We start from the raw sequence: 17,585 nt of genomic DNA on the forward strand, positions 1-17,585 counted from the left end.
CATCTCCCAGTATGCTGCTGAATTCCATAGGACTGTGGTGGAGTTGGGGAATTTTTTTTTTTTTTTAAACAAGCTCTTAAGATGGTTTTGTTTTGGATCCAGAATTGGAAACGGCTGCTTTAGATATTCTTAGGAAATAGGGGATCAGTTCGTGAAATATAAATAAATGAAGGGTTATGTATTAGCTATCACTACCACCTCCTGTAGGTAAAAAGAAGCCTTTCTCAAGCTCAACTTCTTGGAAAGTAAGGTAAAGGTCAACCAGATTTCATGAGTTATAAAGTGTTTACTGTCCGCCTGTGTGTGTGAGGCTGTGCTATGTGCAATTTATAGACCTATTCTTTGCTCTCTGAGCTTAATTTCTAAATAAAATAAAGGTTAATGTCAATATACAGTTAGGAGGGCGTACTAACATAATTTATACAGTTCTTTGCATTGTATTAAAATGTATTCCTCTTTTCTAGCTTTGTTGATAATTAGAATATCTGCTTTCTACTGCTGCAGAAAAGTAGAATCGACCCCTCGAATATTTGTTTTGCTTTGTTTTGTTCCTAACGGATTGTCATTTTCCTATGAAAATTACCCATGGTAGATCATTAAGGTTTGTGAAAGTTTTCACAAACTAGTTCCTCAACTGCAAGGCAACAGAAAAACTATCAAATAAATTTGTTTGATCCCAGTATATTTTTAGAACATATTTAGCTTGCGATGATATGTTATATGGACACCTGAAGACATTCCCTCAATAAATCAGTTTAACATACAAATTGATCCAGGAGTTTTTGAGTTCACATTGAAAAATTATTGGCTTTCCTATGAAAATTTCAACTATAATTCATAATAACAAGAATTAATAAGTGTTTCACCAAACCATAAGACTTATTAGTCATTAGGAATTAATTAAAGCTGAATGCATTATTATGGCAGTAATTCAAGATCCTCATTGCCAGTGTTTTCTGAAAATTATTTTCTTTTGTCCTAGTTAATTCATTGAAGGGAAGGGAGAAGATGTGAACTGGGAAGGGAGAAGATGTGAACTAGGAAAAGAAATACATGACAAATTTCTGTTAACTTGCATGGTATAAAGCTAATGATTTTGTTTGCTCATTTTTAGATTTATTAATGATTATCTAATTCACTGTAATTTCTTTAGACTTTTAATACAGGCAGGCTATGATGTTAATATTAAGGATTATGATGGCTGGACACCTCTTCATGCTGCTGCTCACTGGGGTAAAGAGGAAGCATGTCGAATTTTAGTGGACAATCTGTGTGATATGGAGATGGTCAACAAAGTGGTAGGCCTTTTAAATGTATTTTAAATATTTAAATTCTTAGAAATATCCAGTATGTATTTTAAATATTTAAGTTTTAGAAATAAAGGTTTTAGAAGTCTCAAAAATGTTGGAATATAAATTCTATAATTGTATTAAGTTGTATGAACTGTATAAAACAACATTTTATCAACCATTTATTGATTTTTATTATTAATTGTTTAAGTCTTTCTCAAATACCTGTGAGGTGGTTTTGGCCTTGTTCCTCAAAGAAAGAAGTATTACTCTTTGAGTAATCATATTACCATACATGATAGATTTGAGTACTTGGGAACTCAAAAATTAAGAAAATTTTGCATTTCTCTGTGAATGTTTTCTCCCATCACCCTGAGTTAGAACACATACAGAAATATATTTCTATTTCTCTTTAGCTGATAGTCTTTTAACAGCTTGCTTATAGTAGCTTTTTAAATGACATGGATAGTGGGGTCTTAACAGCATGTGAGGCTAGTAAAAAGCATAAAGTTTTATCCCAAATAAAATAATTGAGATGCAACATCTAGTCCTAGTTTTGCGATGAGAAAACCATTTATGAGGTAAAAGTTTTACTTACTGTCACCCAGTTTGACCAATTACAAGGATTGTATTAGTTTTGCATTAAAAAAAAATCATCCACTTTGGTAGAGGGAAAGAAGGAGTGACTGTCATGTAAGTGTTTTTTTATAAAATCATGAACAGATTCAGGTTATCAGATTCCTTATTAGATCAGATATTTTTTCCTTTACTCCCTTCTAAGCACCATCAGTCAGTTACCAGTGTCACCAGTATTCCTATTAGTTCCTCCTATTCTGTGTTCATGATTCTTATCATCTACCAACAGCTGCAGAGCTTAAAACACATCTCCTCTAGTGAGCTTGATTACCCTTAACTTCCCTAGAATATCCCTTATATATTGCATTTTATAAGATAACATAGTAGATTACTTAGCAGAGGTTCCTAAAATGATCTCATCTTTATTCAGATGGCACTGTCTGATTCTCCTGTGTCCATCAATATAAGTGCTGGTGCTGATTACACTCTGATTAACTGCAGTTTCTAATCGGGGATCTGCAAAGGGAAGAGAACAAATATGATATACCATATGCCCAGTATTTTCCTGTGGATGTTTGGAGGTTGAGGTAGTAGTGCAGATTCATGTCCTAGTTGCTGGCGTAAAGTGATAAAGAAGCCCTCTGAACTCCTTTGCTCTTTCTGGAGCATTTCATGTATGTATTTATAAATGTGTTTTAAGTAAGAAATATGCAGGCAAGTTAAAGTCCTAGAAGTGATTAAAATCTTCAGGAAAATCAAAATAAAAAATGTTTGAGAGTGATCCAGATGTTTGAGAGTATAAGTTTGTTTTTATATAAGTATTAAAAGTCTTTAATTTTGTAGTCAAAACTTTTGGTAATTTGATTTCTCTTTTGTTTTTTATTATAACAGTTTTCTGTTTTGTAATCAGTATTAGAAGACAAATAAATGTTGATACTGTTAAAATTTTAAGTTAAAAAGCCAGCTAATTTTAGCTTGGCAATTCATACTTCCTCTCCTTAGTGTAGAAATTCCCCCAGGAGTTGGAATTTTTCTGAAGAAATTAGTAAATACCTCTTATGTTCTAATGTCTGTTCTGCATTCCTGTCTCTCTCCCAAACAGTGTCCCCTAAAGGCCACTTGTTCATTGACATGGGCAGTACTGATAATTGGTTCATTCATTGGTAGTGGCCTCCAGATAAGGACCAGAAGAGAGAAGCTTATTAGTGGAAATGGTTTTCCAAAAATATTGTATCATTTTCCAGTTTAAACATGTTATGTTTTGGTAGTGATTCATAGACAATATATAGTATGTATGAAAAAAATTATTTTATCTTGTATCTGTTCTATAATTAATTCCTATGCCATACAGTTCATCATAATTATGCTCTAGGAGAAGGACTGCATATAAATAATTTTGCTTTATCTCCTTTTGTTTCTATCTTACTATAGTAGCAGTTTTTTGTGTCATCCTAAATTTTTATATCTTATCCCCTCATTTCATCATTTCAGTATATCTTTATAGTATCTTAAAAGCATTATGCCTCATAGTTCCTTAGAATTTTATAGTTTTCAACTTGTTTCACATATATTATCTAATGCTGTCCTTTTAACAACCCTACAAAGTTGTTATCAGAGTTACGCAGATTTGAGAACATGATCAGAGAACTCGAGTGATTTTCTTAAAGCCCTAATAAATAAGTAAGAATAATTTATTCTGGGGGCGCCTGGGTGGCTCAGTCAGTTAAGCGTCCAACTCTTGGCCCTGGCTTAGGTCATGATCTCATGGGTCATGAGATCGAGCCCTGCACTGGGCTCTGCGCTTAGCTGGAAATCTGCTTGAGATTCTCTCCCTCTGCCCCTCCCCCCACTCGTGTGCATGTGCTCTCCCTTGCTCTCTCTTTCTGAAATAAATAAATCTCTTAATAAAAAAGACTAATTTATTCTGCTAAGTTCCTCTCCAGATTTTTCTTAGTTTTTGATTTCTCATGTTTTATTTTTCCAGATACTAACTCATAAGTTGTAAAAATATGATTTTAAAATTTTTATCAAAATTGGATTTTTCTTTTAAAATATCAGGATTTTAAAGACATCTTTTAATAGTGAGAAGCAAATAATGTATATAGCATTCTAAAGGCCTTTATGCCATAAGTATACCAAAATGCAAGCATTTTTGTTGTTGTTGGGAGGGAGACTGTATTCTGTAGTAATGGAAGATATTTTTACAAGACTTTTAATTTTTAAAATTTTAATTTTATAATTTTGCCTGTGTGAGTTAGTCTTTCTGTTATCATTGGCTGCATTTTAAAAAAATATGTCATACTTCATATCAATCAAAATTAGTCTTTATTGTGTAAGCCTGCTTAAGTGAATTTATCTTGTCATTTGATACCTTCATTACTTGTAGATTGAAGATTTTTAGTAAATTTCTTTTAAAAATGATATCAAAGAGTACTTACAGAACTTTCAGGATTTAGATGAATTCTTTACTATTAGAAAATATAATTTTGGTAAATGTATAATATAGAAAATGCAACAAATCATATAGAAAATTTGAAAGCCTTTCTACATAAAAGTGGGAGAAGTGTTCTTAAAATAGAGATTTTGGTCTTGTTTCTTTAACTTGTTGTAAGACATTTGCTGTCATTTTAACTCATTATTATAAATTATGTGATACAGACTTTAAATATCAAGATTTTTATTTTTTTTCCTTAATTAAAATAATTGTTTTACTAGAGTATACCCAAATATTGTCCCTTTTTAAATATTAACTAAGATGTTTTTCTAATTGGAATTTTCTTTTAATGCAATATGACAATGATTGGTAGACAGCTTTTTAGTTTGATAGCTGTTATTACAAAGATTTAAGTGAATAACAAAACTGCTTCTGCTTAATGGGCACACAGATTTTTTTTTTCCCTGCTTTTATCTGAGCTTATTCTTATTTTCTATAAAGACAGTGGAGCAGTAGAGACTTAGATTCTATTCCCGCTTTCCCTTCATTGCCTGCATGACCTTGAGCAAATGCCATACACTCAGCCTAGGTTTCCTCGTCTGTACAATGGGAATCATAATGCTTGTCCTGACTACTTCACTGGTTGTTGTGAAAATGAAGAGAGATCACACCTCTAAAAGCAATTCAGTTAGAATAAGTGAGGAAGGAATGAAGAGTCTATGAGGTTAGACTTAAACAGTAGCTCTAGTGTGCTTCTGGTAATTTACAGATGTATTGAAAACTGATTTTTTTAAGCAGTAATTTTTTTTTAAGATTGTTTTCTTGATTGAAAAGAGTTCTTATTTTCTCATACCTCAGCATTGTACCCTCCTCCATTATTTCTTGGTTACGTTGAGTGATTCTGTTTATATGCCCTACTGTGTTAGCATTCCGTTAACAAAGCATAGTAGCCTTACAGTAATTAAGAACCAGGTCACGTTTATAACTTTACAATTGGCTGCCTTCGTAACTGTCCTATTGTTTAATGAGCATGGTTAAGTTGAGGGTCTGCTTTTCTGAAATTAGAAACTTTTCTCTGCTTATAGCCTGCATTTTACTCTAGTTTTTATTCTCTGTCAGCTGCTGTTTGCAGAGTAGACTCCTTTATCAAGGGAGAAAGTGAAAAGAAAGGTTAGTAAGGTGATCCAGTTTCTTATTCTTATAAAGGAAAATTCCTTGGTCACTAAAATAACCCCATTGCATTTAGCCACTGCTAAAATTTAATTACAATTCAAAAAAATTTTTAAGGTGCAGTATTTCATTCATGAGAAGGGTTGATAAATGCTTAAAATAATACTTAAAAAGAAGCCAGTGAGTTATTTTCACTTAACATGATCTTGAAAACAATTTGCATAACGTAGCATGTGTAACATTATAAAACTAATTATACAAAGAGACTATGATATAGCAAAATGGATTAACATGTGTTTCTAATCTAAAGGGCACCCTCAAAATTTGAGCCAATTATTTTGTTTCAGAGCCACTTATTCTTCAGGAATTTAATTCTTAGCATTTAATACTGAAGGTTGAAATAGGGGGAAAGGTTTATTAAGCTAGAACATTTTCTCCTGGACTGAATGGGAAAGGATAGATTGGTTCTTAAATTCTTGCTGGGAAGCTTTTCTAACAAGAAAAGGCAGATATGTAAGTGTTTTTGAATTCTGTAAATTTTACATGCATACATTCCCCTATCTTGATAAAGTAGCATTTCATGTATTTTAGGATACATTTCATAGACCATATTTTTTATTTTATAAACAGACAATGGAAAAACCAGCTCAGATATTGGGTAGCTTATATTTCATTTTGTAGTGCTGGGAAATGTAACTCCTGTCCAAGTAGATGGCAACATCCTAATGTTGGTCTAGAATTGAGGGTTTTAGATTTGTTTGTTTGTCTGTTTGTTTTTTAATATTTTTATTTATTTATTTGACAGAGAGATAGAGCACAAGTAGGCAGAGAGGCAGGCAGAGGGAGAAGGAGAAGCAGGCTCCCCGCTGAGCAGGGAGCCCGATGCGGGGCTCGATCCCAGGACCCTGGGATCATGACCTGAACCGAAAGCAGCTGCTTAACCAACTGAGCCACCCAGGCGCCCCTAGATTTGTTTTTAAATGGAAGAGTTTGTGTGATTTTAGAAGTCGTCATTATCTACTCATCTGGCTTTTTTGTAGCTGTGAGATGCCTTTTATGAAAGAAATTTGAATTGCCTTTCAGAATGATATATTTTCTAGTTGAAAAAAAGTAGAATTTTTTTCTGAGAAAGGATCATATACCCGCCAACATATAAAGTAGAATGTATTCTAATAACGAACTTTTTTGACATTCTGGAAACCTGTACCAGTAGGGTTATTATAAGGACAAATGCAAGCAACAGGAGAAAACCTTAGTATGTTTGGTCAGCAACTCTTTGAAATTTTCTTTTCCACAGTGAATAAAAATAGATTGACAGATGTTCATCTGAACTAATAATTTGAAACTGAGGCATACCTGTGGCTGGCTGAACTTTAAGCAGTTTAGAAATATATATTTTTATTTTGTTACTCTATTAAGACTTTAGTTAATTTTTATGGCTGTAATAAAAAGAAAAAAGGCCTCGAAAGGTTAAACATGGAGTTACCACATGATCTGGTAATTTTACCTAGAGCTGTATCCCCAAGAAAATGAAAACAAATGTTCACTCAAAAACTTGTATACAAATGTTCATAGCAGTATTATTTATTATATATAACCGAAAAGCAGAAAGCAAAAGCAAATATCCATCAACTGACAAATAGATTAGCACATGTGGTATGTCAAGCAGTGGACTGTTACTCGACGACAAGAAGGATTGAAGTTAGTGCTGTATGTGGCAACATGGATGAAACTTGAAGACCTTATACAAAGTGAAAGAAGCCAGTCACAAAGGACCAACATATCGTATGATTCCATTTATATGAAATGTTCAGAACAGGCAAATTTGTAGTAACAGTGCATAGGTTAGTTGTTGCCTTGGGCTGGAGGGTTGGGGAGGGAGATGAGAAAAGTGGGGAGATCATTTCTTTTTGGGGTGATGAAAATGTCCTATATTGTTAATGGTGAAGGTTGTAATACTCTATGAATATACAGTTGTACACTTTATTTTTTTTTTAATTTTATTATGTTATGTTAGTCACCATACAGTACATCATTAGTTTTTGATGCGGTGATCCACGATTTAATGTTTTCATATAACACCCAGTGCTTAAATGGCTTTTTGTATGGTGAGTTTTATGTCAGTAAAGCTGTTACCAAAGAAAGTAAGGGGAGGTGTATCAGCTGCATCTCTCACATGGATTTCTTATATACCTCCTTTAAGTCATATAATGTTGTATTACTACATACATAACAAATTACGTACATAACAAAATGTTATCTAACTTCTTTTTGTATAATTATACAGAATCACCAAAGGTGTTTTATAGTTTATTGACTTTTTACCGTCACCAACCCCCTTTGTTTCCTACCCAGGGCCAGACAGCGTTTGATGTAGCAGATGAGGATATTTTAGGATATTTAGAAGAATTGCAAAAGAAACAAAATCTGGTATGTTTGATGACTGTCTAAAAATTGTCTGTATTAGTGAATTTTCCTAATAGCTTTAACTTTCAGACAGCTGAAAAAGTATTTTTGTGATATTTTATACTTTTTGGTTTTAAGTTATTTCTGACAGTCAAACCAAATGACAGTGAAAGAGAATAAAGGAATCATGGTAGTGTTCAGCCTTTTGTATTGCTTGTCCCCATTTCTCTTACCTCCTCTTCACAAAATGAATACTTCTATAATGTACCTACTCAAAAATAACGTATTTTTGTAATTTCATAATAAAGTTTGCTTAGAAGGTGGAGACTATAAAATCTCAGGTTTCTAAAATAGCAGGCCCTGGATGAAGAAGAAGTTATGTAGGTAGGAAAGAGATTTTTAAGTAAAAAATATCATCAGACGTCCTGAGTGGCTAATGGATCCTGACTTCGTCAGTGATTTAAAGTTGGAGGGATGTAAAAAATCCAACTTTGTCCTTCACCTAGCTTTTTAACTATTTAGTCCTCTTTATTCTTTATCCAAGCCAGCCCCCCCTTTTTTTTTCAGGAAAAACTTAAATCTTTGTTTTGTTTTGGTTTTGTTTCATGTTTTGAAAACTACTTTGTTGTTATTTCAAATTCTGTATTTTACTCATTAATACTATTTTAATAGTATTATTTTCCTTTCCATAACTTTTATAAAGCTGCATAGTGAAAAACGGGAGAAGAAATCTCCACTAATTGAATCAACAGCCAATATGGATAATAATCAGTCACAGAAGACCTTTAAAAAGTAAGTAAAATATTAAAATAGGTTTTGTTATTATGAATGAATTGGCATGATGGCCATGGACATGATTATTAGATTCTGTGGATCTGAGAAGAATTAGTGTTTTTTGGTCTTTTGTGTTTTTAATCTTTTGAAAACTATTTTCCTTTCACAGCAAAGAGACACTGATTATTGAGCCAGAGAAAAATGCATCCCGTATTGAATCTCTGGAACAAGAAAAAGTTGATGATGAAGAAGAAGGAAAGAAAGATGAATCTAGCTGCTCTAGTGAAGAAGATGAAGAAGATGACTCAGAATCAGAAGCTGAAACAGGTAAAATTTGAAGGATAATGGGATTTTCAGTGAATTTTGATGCATTGTAAAATAAGATAAGATCAGGCTTTAATTTTGAAACTTTACTGACTGATTTGCTACTTGTTCAGATACCTGCCAAGCCAGTAAATTATCTTCCGGGGAGTATTAGAAACTTGAGTATAGTTGTGAATTTATTGTTCTCTAATGACCTGGAGGTTCTTACTTACCTCTGCGTTTTGCTGAACTGTATTTTTAGGTTTGAAGAAGGTGAAGATTCCCTTAGGATGGTACAGATAGGGTATGAATGGGCTCCCAGCAATTCAAGAATGCTTCTGATACTTTCTGAGGCTCAACAATCCAGGAAGTTGGTTCCAGTATCATCCCAAATATTCCCTAAGCAATAGTAAAATTTTAGAAAGTTGAGGCTGAATCAGGATACTTTCCTGTGGGGTGTGGAGAAATTTGCTTTGTTTCAAGAAATTTTGAAGATACAGGAAAGTATAATACACCTTCAGGGGCGCCTGGGTGGCTCGGTCGTTAAGCGTCTGCCTTCGGCTCAGGTCATGATCCCAGAGTCCTGGGATCAAGCCCCACATCGGGCTCCCTGCTTGGCGGGGAGCCTGCTTCTCCCTCTCCCACTCCCTCTGCTTGTGTTCCCTCTCTCGCTGTGTCTCTCTCTGTCAAATAAATAAATAAATAATCTTTAAAAAAAAAAATACACCTTCATATTCCAACTACCAAGAATGAACAGCTGCTGACATTTAGCTATGTTTTCTTCAAATTTTTCTTATAATAAAATTTTAAAAATTACAGTTGTCTCCTTTAACCATTAACCCTAGTCTGCTTCCCTTTCCTTTCTTCCCAAAGTCAATCACTGTCTTGAGTTTTTTCTTTTATCTTCCAGTCCATTTTATACTCATATCTTATACATTCAGAAGTAATATATAGTAATTATAGGACAGTTTTGTGTTTTCATTTTTATACCTAGAAGTTGTAGGCAACTTGCTTTTTTTTTCACTCAAAAGTTGTAACTTTTAGATTTGTTTACATCTATCTGTATCTTTACCTACATAACTTACCCCTCTAGTTGTTGTATAGTATTCATTAAATACATCTGTTTCCCTTCTGATAAAAATTTATCTTATTCCCATTTTTCCATTGTTGACAAATAATGCCATTGTGATCATTTGTGCAATGTCTCCTTATGTACATAGGTAAGAGATATTCTACTAGGTATATACTTAAAAATGGAGTTATTGTGTCACATTTTCAGTTTTCATGGATGTTGCCAAATTTCTTTACAAAGTCACTATCACAATTTACATTCTTTTCTTTTTTATTATCAGGGGTATGGTTTCTGCATTGCTTCATCTGGCCCACATGGTTTTATACATTTTATTTGCCAGAGTGCTTTTATTAAATAACATTTATTTTCTTACTCTGCATCGGTTAATCATTCACATCTTCAGACCAATGTGAAATTCCAGTATTGCCATCTTTGAGTTGTATAACCTGATATTTTAACATGTAAATTTATCAGAAAAAATAGTCCATTTCCATTAAGATTTTTGATCAAAAAAAAAAAAAAGAAAAAATTATCAGGACCAGTATGGTGGTCATCAGTAAATAGAAATGAAGCCCTAGAATTTCTTGGGCTCCCTGTATTTCCTCTAGACACAGCAACAGTTTTGGATCATTTTATTTTTACTCACTCAGCAAAATATTTCAGCTAAGAAAATACGGGAAACTAAAGTTTACTAAGTAAACACACATCAAAGAAGATAGTGATTATCTGTTTCCCATTAAAAACAAAATGTTATTAAACAGATAAAGGCTAGCTTTGTTGCCAGGTACTGTGTCTTAAATTCCTTTGTTTTTTGAAGCTTACTAATCCTACAAGTAAATTATTTTTTGGTAAAACACAAAGTGTTTTTGAGATATGTGAATGGCTAGATTCTAGTCACCAGGCATATAATTTTTAATTTATTACTGTCATATTGCTGGTCAGGTGAGTCAGCATATCTTTTGTCTTGGTGAGAGTATAGGTAAAATTGGAAACTAAAGCAACCAGGTAGTCATTGAATATTATAACTCTTTTTTATGACACGCTATTGAAAGTATTTCTAATTATAAAAATAAATTATATGAGAATGAGCATGCACAGAGTTTAAGAACACGGACTGATTCATGAGTGTAATTGTATTTGTGGTTAATTTATTTAATCTCAGATTTCTCTAATCTCAGATTTCTCCGATTTTTCCTGCTTTAAATGGATACTATATATAGCAAATATTTAAACCAAAAGGAAAAAGGAGAAAATAAAAGGAAAAAAAATCTTGAATTTTATCTTGTTTGTTATTTATTTTTCCTACTAGACTGTAAGCTGTATGTGGTTAAGATATTTTGGTTTTTCATCAACTGGTATATCCCCAGTACCTACCTAGGACAGTAGGACGCAGTACCTAGTACTTGAAATATGGAGACATTTAAAAATATTTGTTGAATTACTCTCTCCAGTTAGGTAGACTGTTTTCCAGGATGATGGTCTAATAGATTATGCATGATTTGTACTTAAATTGTACTGAATAGGCTTAGCTTCTATTGAATGAAAAGAGGTATTGTTTAACAATGAGAATAAAGTTTATTAGACTGTGGTTAGCTCATTCAGTTTATTCAAAAAGCTAAGATCATAGTGGTTTTTAAATGAGCCACTTTCGCCTTGTTCTTTGGTATGGTTTGAGATATTACGCTTTTCACCCTATTAACATCTTGTGGGTATTTTCTTAGTCACAAATAGAATTGAATGAATCAATTCAGAACTGTTTGGTGTTTATACATGTGTATATATGGCCCTAAAGATAATTATATTTTAATATTGTCTACTTATAAAGTATAATGGCATACAATAATGATAAGGTGGAAAATTATTTTGGGAAACTGACCTAAGGGAGAGAGAAAGGTTTAATGAATATGAGTATAATGAAAATGAGTATCTCATAGAGTTTTAAAGTACTATATTTCTTCTCAAAAGTATAGAAGAATACCTGTCCTCCCTCATTTTGAAACCAAAGGACTATTTTAAAACTAGATAAATGATCTTTGACCATTTGAAAAGTAAGCCTTTCTGGCCCATTTATAAATTACAGTTAATTTATAGATTTAAATTTATAGGTAACTGTTTTTGCTAAAAGCCAGTCTGATTTCTATGTTCAAATATAGGGGTACCTGGGTTGTGCAGTCGGTTAAGCATCTGACTCAGGTGGTGATATCAGGGTTGTGAGATCAAGCCCTGTGTCAGGCTTTGTGCTCAGCGTGGAGTCTGCTTGAGATTCTCTCTCCCTCTCACACTCGTGTGCGTGTGCTCTCTCTCTCAAATAAGTAAATCTTTAAAAATATGTGTTCAAATACAGTCTGAATCTTTTCTGGCATCGATGTTTTCAAAAACGTTTTTCCAAGTGCTTCATTGTTAGTTGGAAATTGTCTCAATACATTGTGAAAAGAGATTTAATCTTAAATCAACTAATATTCTGGTTTAAGATTAGACTTTTTAGGGGTGAGCAAATATGCTCTTTGTGACATCTAAGCATGCTATTTGACAGGAATATAAGCTGATTATTGACAAAAAGCACTTTTTAGATTTCCTGGAATAAAGAAGAACTATGAGTTTTAAATAAACAATGTAAATTGTAGATCTATTAGAAAAATTGTATAGCTCTTGTAATCTTTTTAGTTGCACTGTATTCATGCATTCAGCTTTTTTTTTTTTTTTTAAGATTTTATTTATTTGTCAGAGAGAAAGAGAGAGCACAAGTGGGGGGGGGGAGTGGGAGGGAGAGGGAGAAGCAGGCTCTCCGATGAGCAGGGAGCCCGATGGGGGTTAAATAAATTAACCACAAATACAATTACACTCATGAATCAGTCCGTGTTCATGAACCCTGGGATCATGACCTGAGCTGCAGGCAGGCACTTAACCGGCTGAGCCACCCAGGCATCCTGCATTCAGCTTTTAAATATTAATTTTTTTATATTTCTATAGTGTTAAAAGTATGAAAATCAGATTCTGGTTTTGCTTTTTATTCTTAGCAGCTTTGTTATGTCATCATGTTCTGTTATTTGTTTCTGCATGCATATTGAGACATTTCTAGAAACTCCTTAAAAAATTCACTTGTTAAAAGGGGGAAAAAATGGAAAAGACTTGAATTAACAAAACCTTAAACAAAAATGAATATAAAATACTATTTTTCTAGACATTGAAACAATCCATACTGAATCTTGACTCCATGTTTTTCATGTTTTGGTAATAGATAAGACAAAGCCCATGGCTTCTGTAACTAATGCCAATACTTCTAGTACACAAGCAGCTCCTGTAGCTGTTACAACACCTGTGTCATCTGGTCAGGCAACACCTACATCACCTATGAAAAAGGTAAGCCAAAATTGTGTTTGCTAAAAATACATATATTCTGTTTAAGTACTAAAGCATTGAGACAGTTCTTAAATTTTTATGGTTTATTCCAAAAATATTTAAGGTTTAGAATAAGAATATATTTTTCTTTTATAATTTGACTGAGATTTCCTTTCAACCGTATTCTTTTTAAAAAATACTTTTTAAAGTATTAGTTTGCATATGAAAACTAATGATAATGGTCATGGTAGTTTTTATTTCTGTTGAACTTTTGAGAAACATGGGTTTTATATCCTTTATCCCTGGTAAGTAAAGGCGCATTTTGATAATTTCACAGTTAAGCACAGAAAGTACTATCATAAGTCAATGAGAGAGCTAGCATCTAGATTTTCTAACTCTGTACAAAGCACCAGGCATGCAAGTATGGTATACCAGTAAGAGCATGATCTCTGATGTCAGACAAACCAGAGATCCACTCCTGACCCCACCTCTTATTAATTGTAAGGACATTGAGCAAGTTACTGTCTTCCTTATCTGTCAGGGAAAAGGCAAAACAAAAATAATAAACAAAAAGAGAAAGTAAATTAGCATTATAAGCCTTGATTGAGAGAGAGAGCCTGGCTAGTGACTAAGTGCTCTCAAAATGTTAGTTTTATTTCTTCCTCTTCTCCCTTATTCTGTTCCCCATTTGTTCTCTGTCCTTTTGCTTCCTTTTCTTCACCAAACAGTGCTTCCCAAGAAGTGTGTGTTGATCCAGAACCTGTACTTCTTTTAACTCAAAGATTATAGGTTTTGTTTTGTTTACCATTGGTCTCTTTTTAAAGGCTTCTCCCAACCACCCTTACTTATCTTTAATGAGCATACTCATGTCCCTCTGTGTACACACACACACACACACACACTTTTTTGTGGAAACATTTAAGAATTGAGTGCAATTAACATAACACTTTACCCCTAAATACTTGAGTATGTATCTCCTAAATACGAAAGCGTTATCCTTCATTCCCATACTAAAATGATCCTATTTAGGATATTTAACTTTGGTATAATACTGTTATCTATGTTCATTATATACAAACCATAGTCAAGATTTTTTCAGTTGTCCTCCTACTAATGTTTTTCTGTTTGTTTTTTTAAATCAAGGGTCCACTGAGGGATTGCACATTGTGTTTAACTGTCGTGTCTCTGCCTTTGGACTTCTTATTTTGTTGCTTATCTGACATTATTTGGTTTGCATGGGTTTGAGGACTGATTTTAAATCCCCATAGTGTTTCTATTACGTTGTCAGTTTTGTTAATCTTTGGATTTGGCTCCAAGTGGTCAAAATGTTTAGAATAATAAACTAGAGAAGTTTTTGAAACTCCATACTGCTAGTAATAATCTTCCTCTAAAACTCTTGCTAAGGAAAGTGATAATGTGGGTTCTTAGTGGTAGAAATGTATGGATTTCAGTGGTACATTTTGAATATCAGGGAAATATATGAATGATTTATCTTACCTTCTGTATTCCATAATTGAGGGCTTCCTGAATTCAGCTAGAACCTGCATTCATATGATAATAATTATATTATATATGCTTAAAAATGCAGTTCTCTGGGGGTAATCTGTCTGCAGAATTTTAAAGATGATTATCATGCTATAACTGGAGTCACCATAGGCTGTTTGAAACTTTATTTAATTCTAGAGCCCTTGTATATGTCTTCAATGAGTACCAAACTTTAGCTCTTTTGATTTACTGTTAAAATTATAGGATTATCAAAAGTTCCCAAAAGCTCCATCCCCTGAAATATCTGGCCACAAATAACTGGCTCTCATTCTTTTGAGTATTTAGCTAAGCGATCTCTTTCCTACTATAGTCAAATAATTGCAGTAGACTCCTTTTGATCAATTATATTTTTCTTAAGCATAGCCCCGATTTAATAACTTAATTGCTCTTAATAACTTTTAATAATTATTAAAGTAATAATAACTGTTAGAGTTAGGCCTGTAACCTCTTGGCTATAAAAATCCTTATTCAGAACTGCTTCTGATTCTGTAATTAAATTGATCTAATAACAACTATCTGCTTTCTGTGATTTGCGTATGTAGAAACTCCATTTCATTCTCAGTTTCAGGTATCATAACTTACTTTGAAGATTACATTTATTTAGTCTTTGTTCTTAAGGTTTTGTGGCCAAATTTTATTTTAATCAATAAAGTTGTGGCGTACAAATAACTTGAAGTATTATTTTAATGGCTAGAGCAATCTTATTTTGTATGACTTTTAAAGCCCATTATTATGTTAAGTGATACTTTTTATGTTAATTTAGCATTTTAATGTTTTCTAAGTTAGTTTCAAGAATTTCCCTTTAACTTAGAGTCCTAACAGATGAATTTCCTTAGATGAATTGTTAATCTGTAAAATGCATATTAAAAGATTTTGTAGTTCAGAGTTCTATTTTTAGGTTCCCACTCACTACTCTAGTTTTGATATATAGACAAAGGTATCTTAAGTTTTCTTGCTTCCTCCACCAGTGCATAAACTGTATAGAAATGCACACACAGGGGCGCCTGGATGGCTCAGTCAGTTAAACGTCTGCCTTCAGCTCAGGTCATGATCTCGGGGTCCTGGGATCAAGTCCCACATCAGGCTCCCTGCTCAGTGGGGAGTCTGCTTCTCCCTCTCCCTCTCCCTCTGCCTGCCGCTCCCCGCTTGTGCTCTCTGTCAAATAAATAAATAAAATCTTTAAAAAAATTAAAAAAAAAAATCACGCACGCGCGTACACCCACATAGCAAGAAATAGATCACAAAACAGGAAGCTCTAAAACAGTATTAAATATCACTTATTATTATCTCTAATAATTCAGGGTAGCTACAGAGAAATGTAGATATAGTCTCTTTAAATGATCTTCCCTTAAGTTCTTAACTCTTCAGCTAAGATTAAAGAGAGACCAGGCCTGTGATTTATAGAGATGTTTCCTATAAAACCATCAGTTTGGTTTTATGATTTAAAGTTTTAACAGTAGGGGCACCTGGCTGGCTCCGTCAGGAGAGCATGCAACTCTTGATCTCGGTCGGGGTCATGAGTTTAAAGCCTGCAATGGGTGTAGAGATTATTAAAAAAAAAATAATAAGTAAACTTTAAAATATTAACAGTAAGTTTATATACCTCTCTTTAATCAAAATAAATATTGCTGCGATCTCTGAAAAAGATTACCTACTTTTCCGTATGCACATAAATTCTGGTAAGTGTAAGCTGTATTTACTAGATGGTAAAAATTCATAATTTTTTTAGAATTAAGTGTTTTGGTTAGTTGAATCCAATTATTAAGTGTAATAGTAATTTAATAAAAAACTATGTACTGTGGCCATATGTATGCCAATAAAAGTGTACAAATATAGAATGACGGTTTATCTTGGGAAAAAAATGGAAGAGATCGTATTTATTTGAGGAAATAAAATTAGAACATTTGAGATCTTGAATGAGTAGGTAGTATTTCAACTAATAGGAGAGTTTGTACAGTTTACTGAAAGGAAGAGAAGAGAAACAATGTGAGCAAAGTAGGGATAATGTGAAATATTTTGCAGGAAAAATAAGTTGTGTAGTTTGGTTGATTTATAGGGTACATATACAAAGTAAAACAGGAAAAGTAAAGCCAAATTACGGAATGTTTTCATTTCTATGGTAACATTTTTATAGTTTGATAGATAGTAGAGAACCATTGAAAATGTTTGAACGGGGCCATGAGAATATTAATTGGGCAGGAACATACAGGTGTATTTGAAGGGAGGCTAATTGAGAGAAGATTGAATAGAAAGTTTTTTTGTTTTTTGTTTTTTTTTTTAATTTATTTGAGAGAGAGAATGAGATAGAGAGCATGAGACGGGGGAGGGTCAGAGGGAGAAGCAGACTCCCCACTGAGCAGGGAGCCCTATGCGGGACTCGATCCTGGGATTCCAGGATCATGACCTGAGCCGAAGGCAGTCGCTTAACCAACTGAGCCACCCAGGTGCCCCGAATAGAAAGTTTTTTTATTGATTTCATTTCATATTTTTTTTTGATGTAGTGTTCCATGATTCATTGTTTGCGTATAACACCCAGTGCTCCATTCAGTACGTGCCCTCTTTAATACCCATCACCAGGCTAGCCCATTCCCCCACCCCCCTCCCCTCTAGAACCCTCAGTTTGTTTCTCAAGAGTCCATAGTCTCTCATGGCTTGTCTCCCCCTCCGATTTCCCCCC

The 17,585-nt window shown here is 33.5% G+C and overlaps 1 protein-coding gene across 3 annotated transcripts in view; it reads left to right on the top strand.

The window, feature by feature from the left end:
- Positions 1-17,585, top strand: part of PPP1R12A (protein phosphatase 1 regulatory subunit 12A) — a 143,753-nt gene that overhangs the window by 79,373 nt on the left and 46,795 nt on the right. For all 3 annotated transcript variants that reach the window (XM_032393751.1, XM_032393752.1, XM_032393750.1), the window contains 5 exons: positions 1,154-1,298; positions 7,825-7,899; positions 8,579-8,667; positions 8,819-8,976; positions 13,263-13,384. In XM_032393751.1, the coding sequence (XP_032249642.1) occupies positions 1,154-1,298; positions 7,825-7,899; positions 8,579-8,667; positions 8,819-8,976; positions 13,263-13,384 (589 nt within the window). The remainder of the gene's footprint in view (positions 1-1,153; positions 1,299-7,824; positions 7,900-8,578; positions 8,668-8,818; positions 8,977-13,262; positions 13,385-17,585) is intronic.

This window comes from Phoca vitulina, unplaced genomic scaffold (assembly GCF_004348235.1).
Source record: "Phoca vitulina isolate PV1807 unplaced genomic scaffold, GSC_HSeal_1.0 scaffold76, whole genome shotgun sequence".
NCBI lineage: Eukaryota > Metazoa > Chordata > Mammalia > Carnivora > Phocidae > Phoca > Phoca vitulina.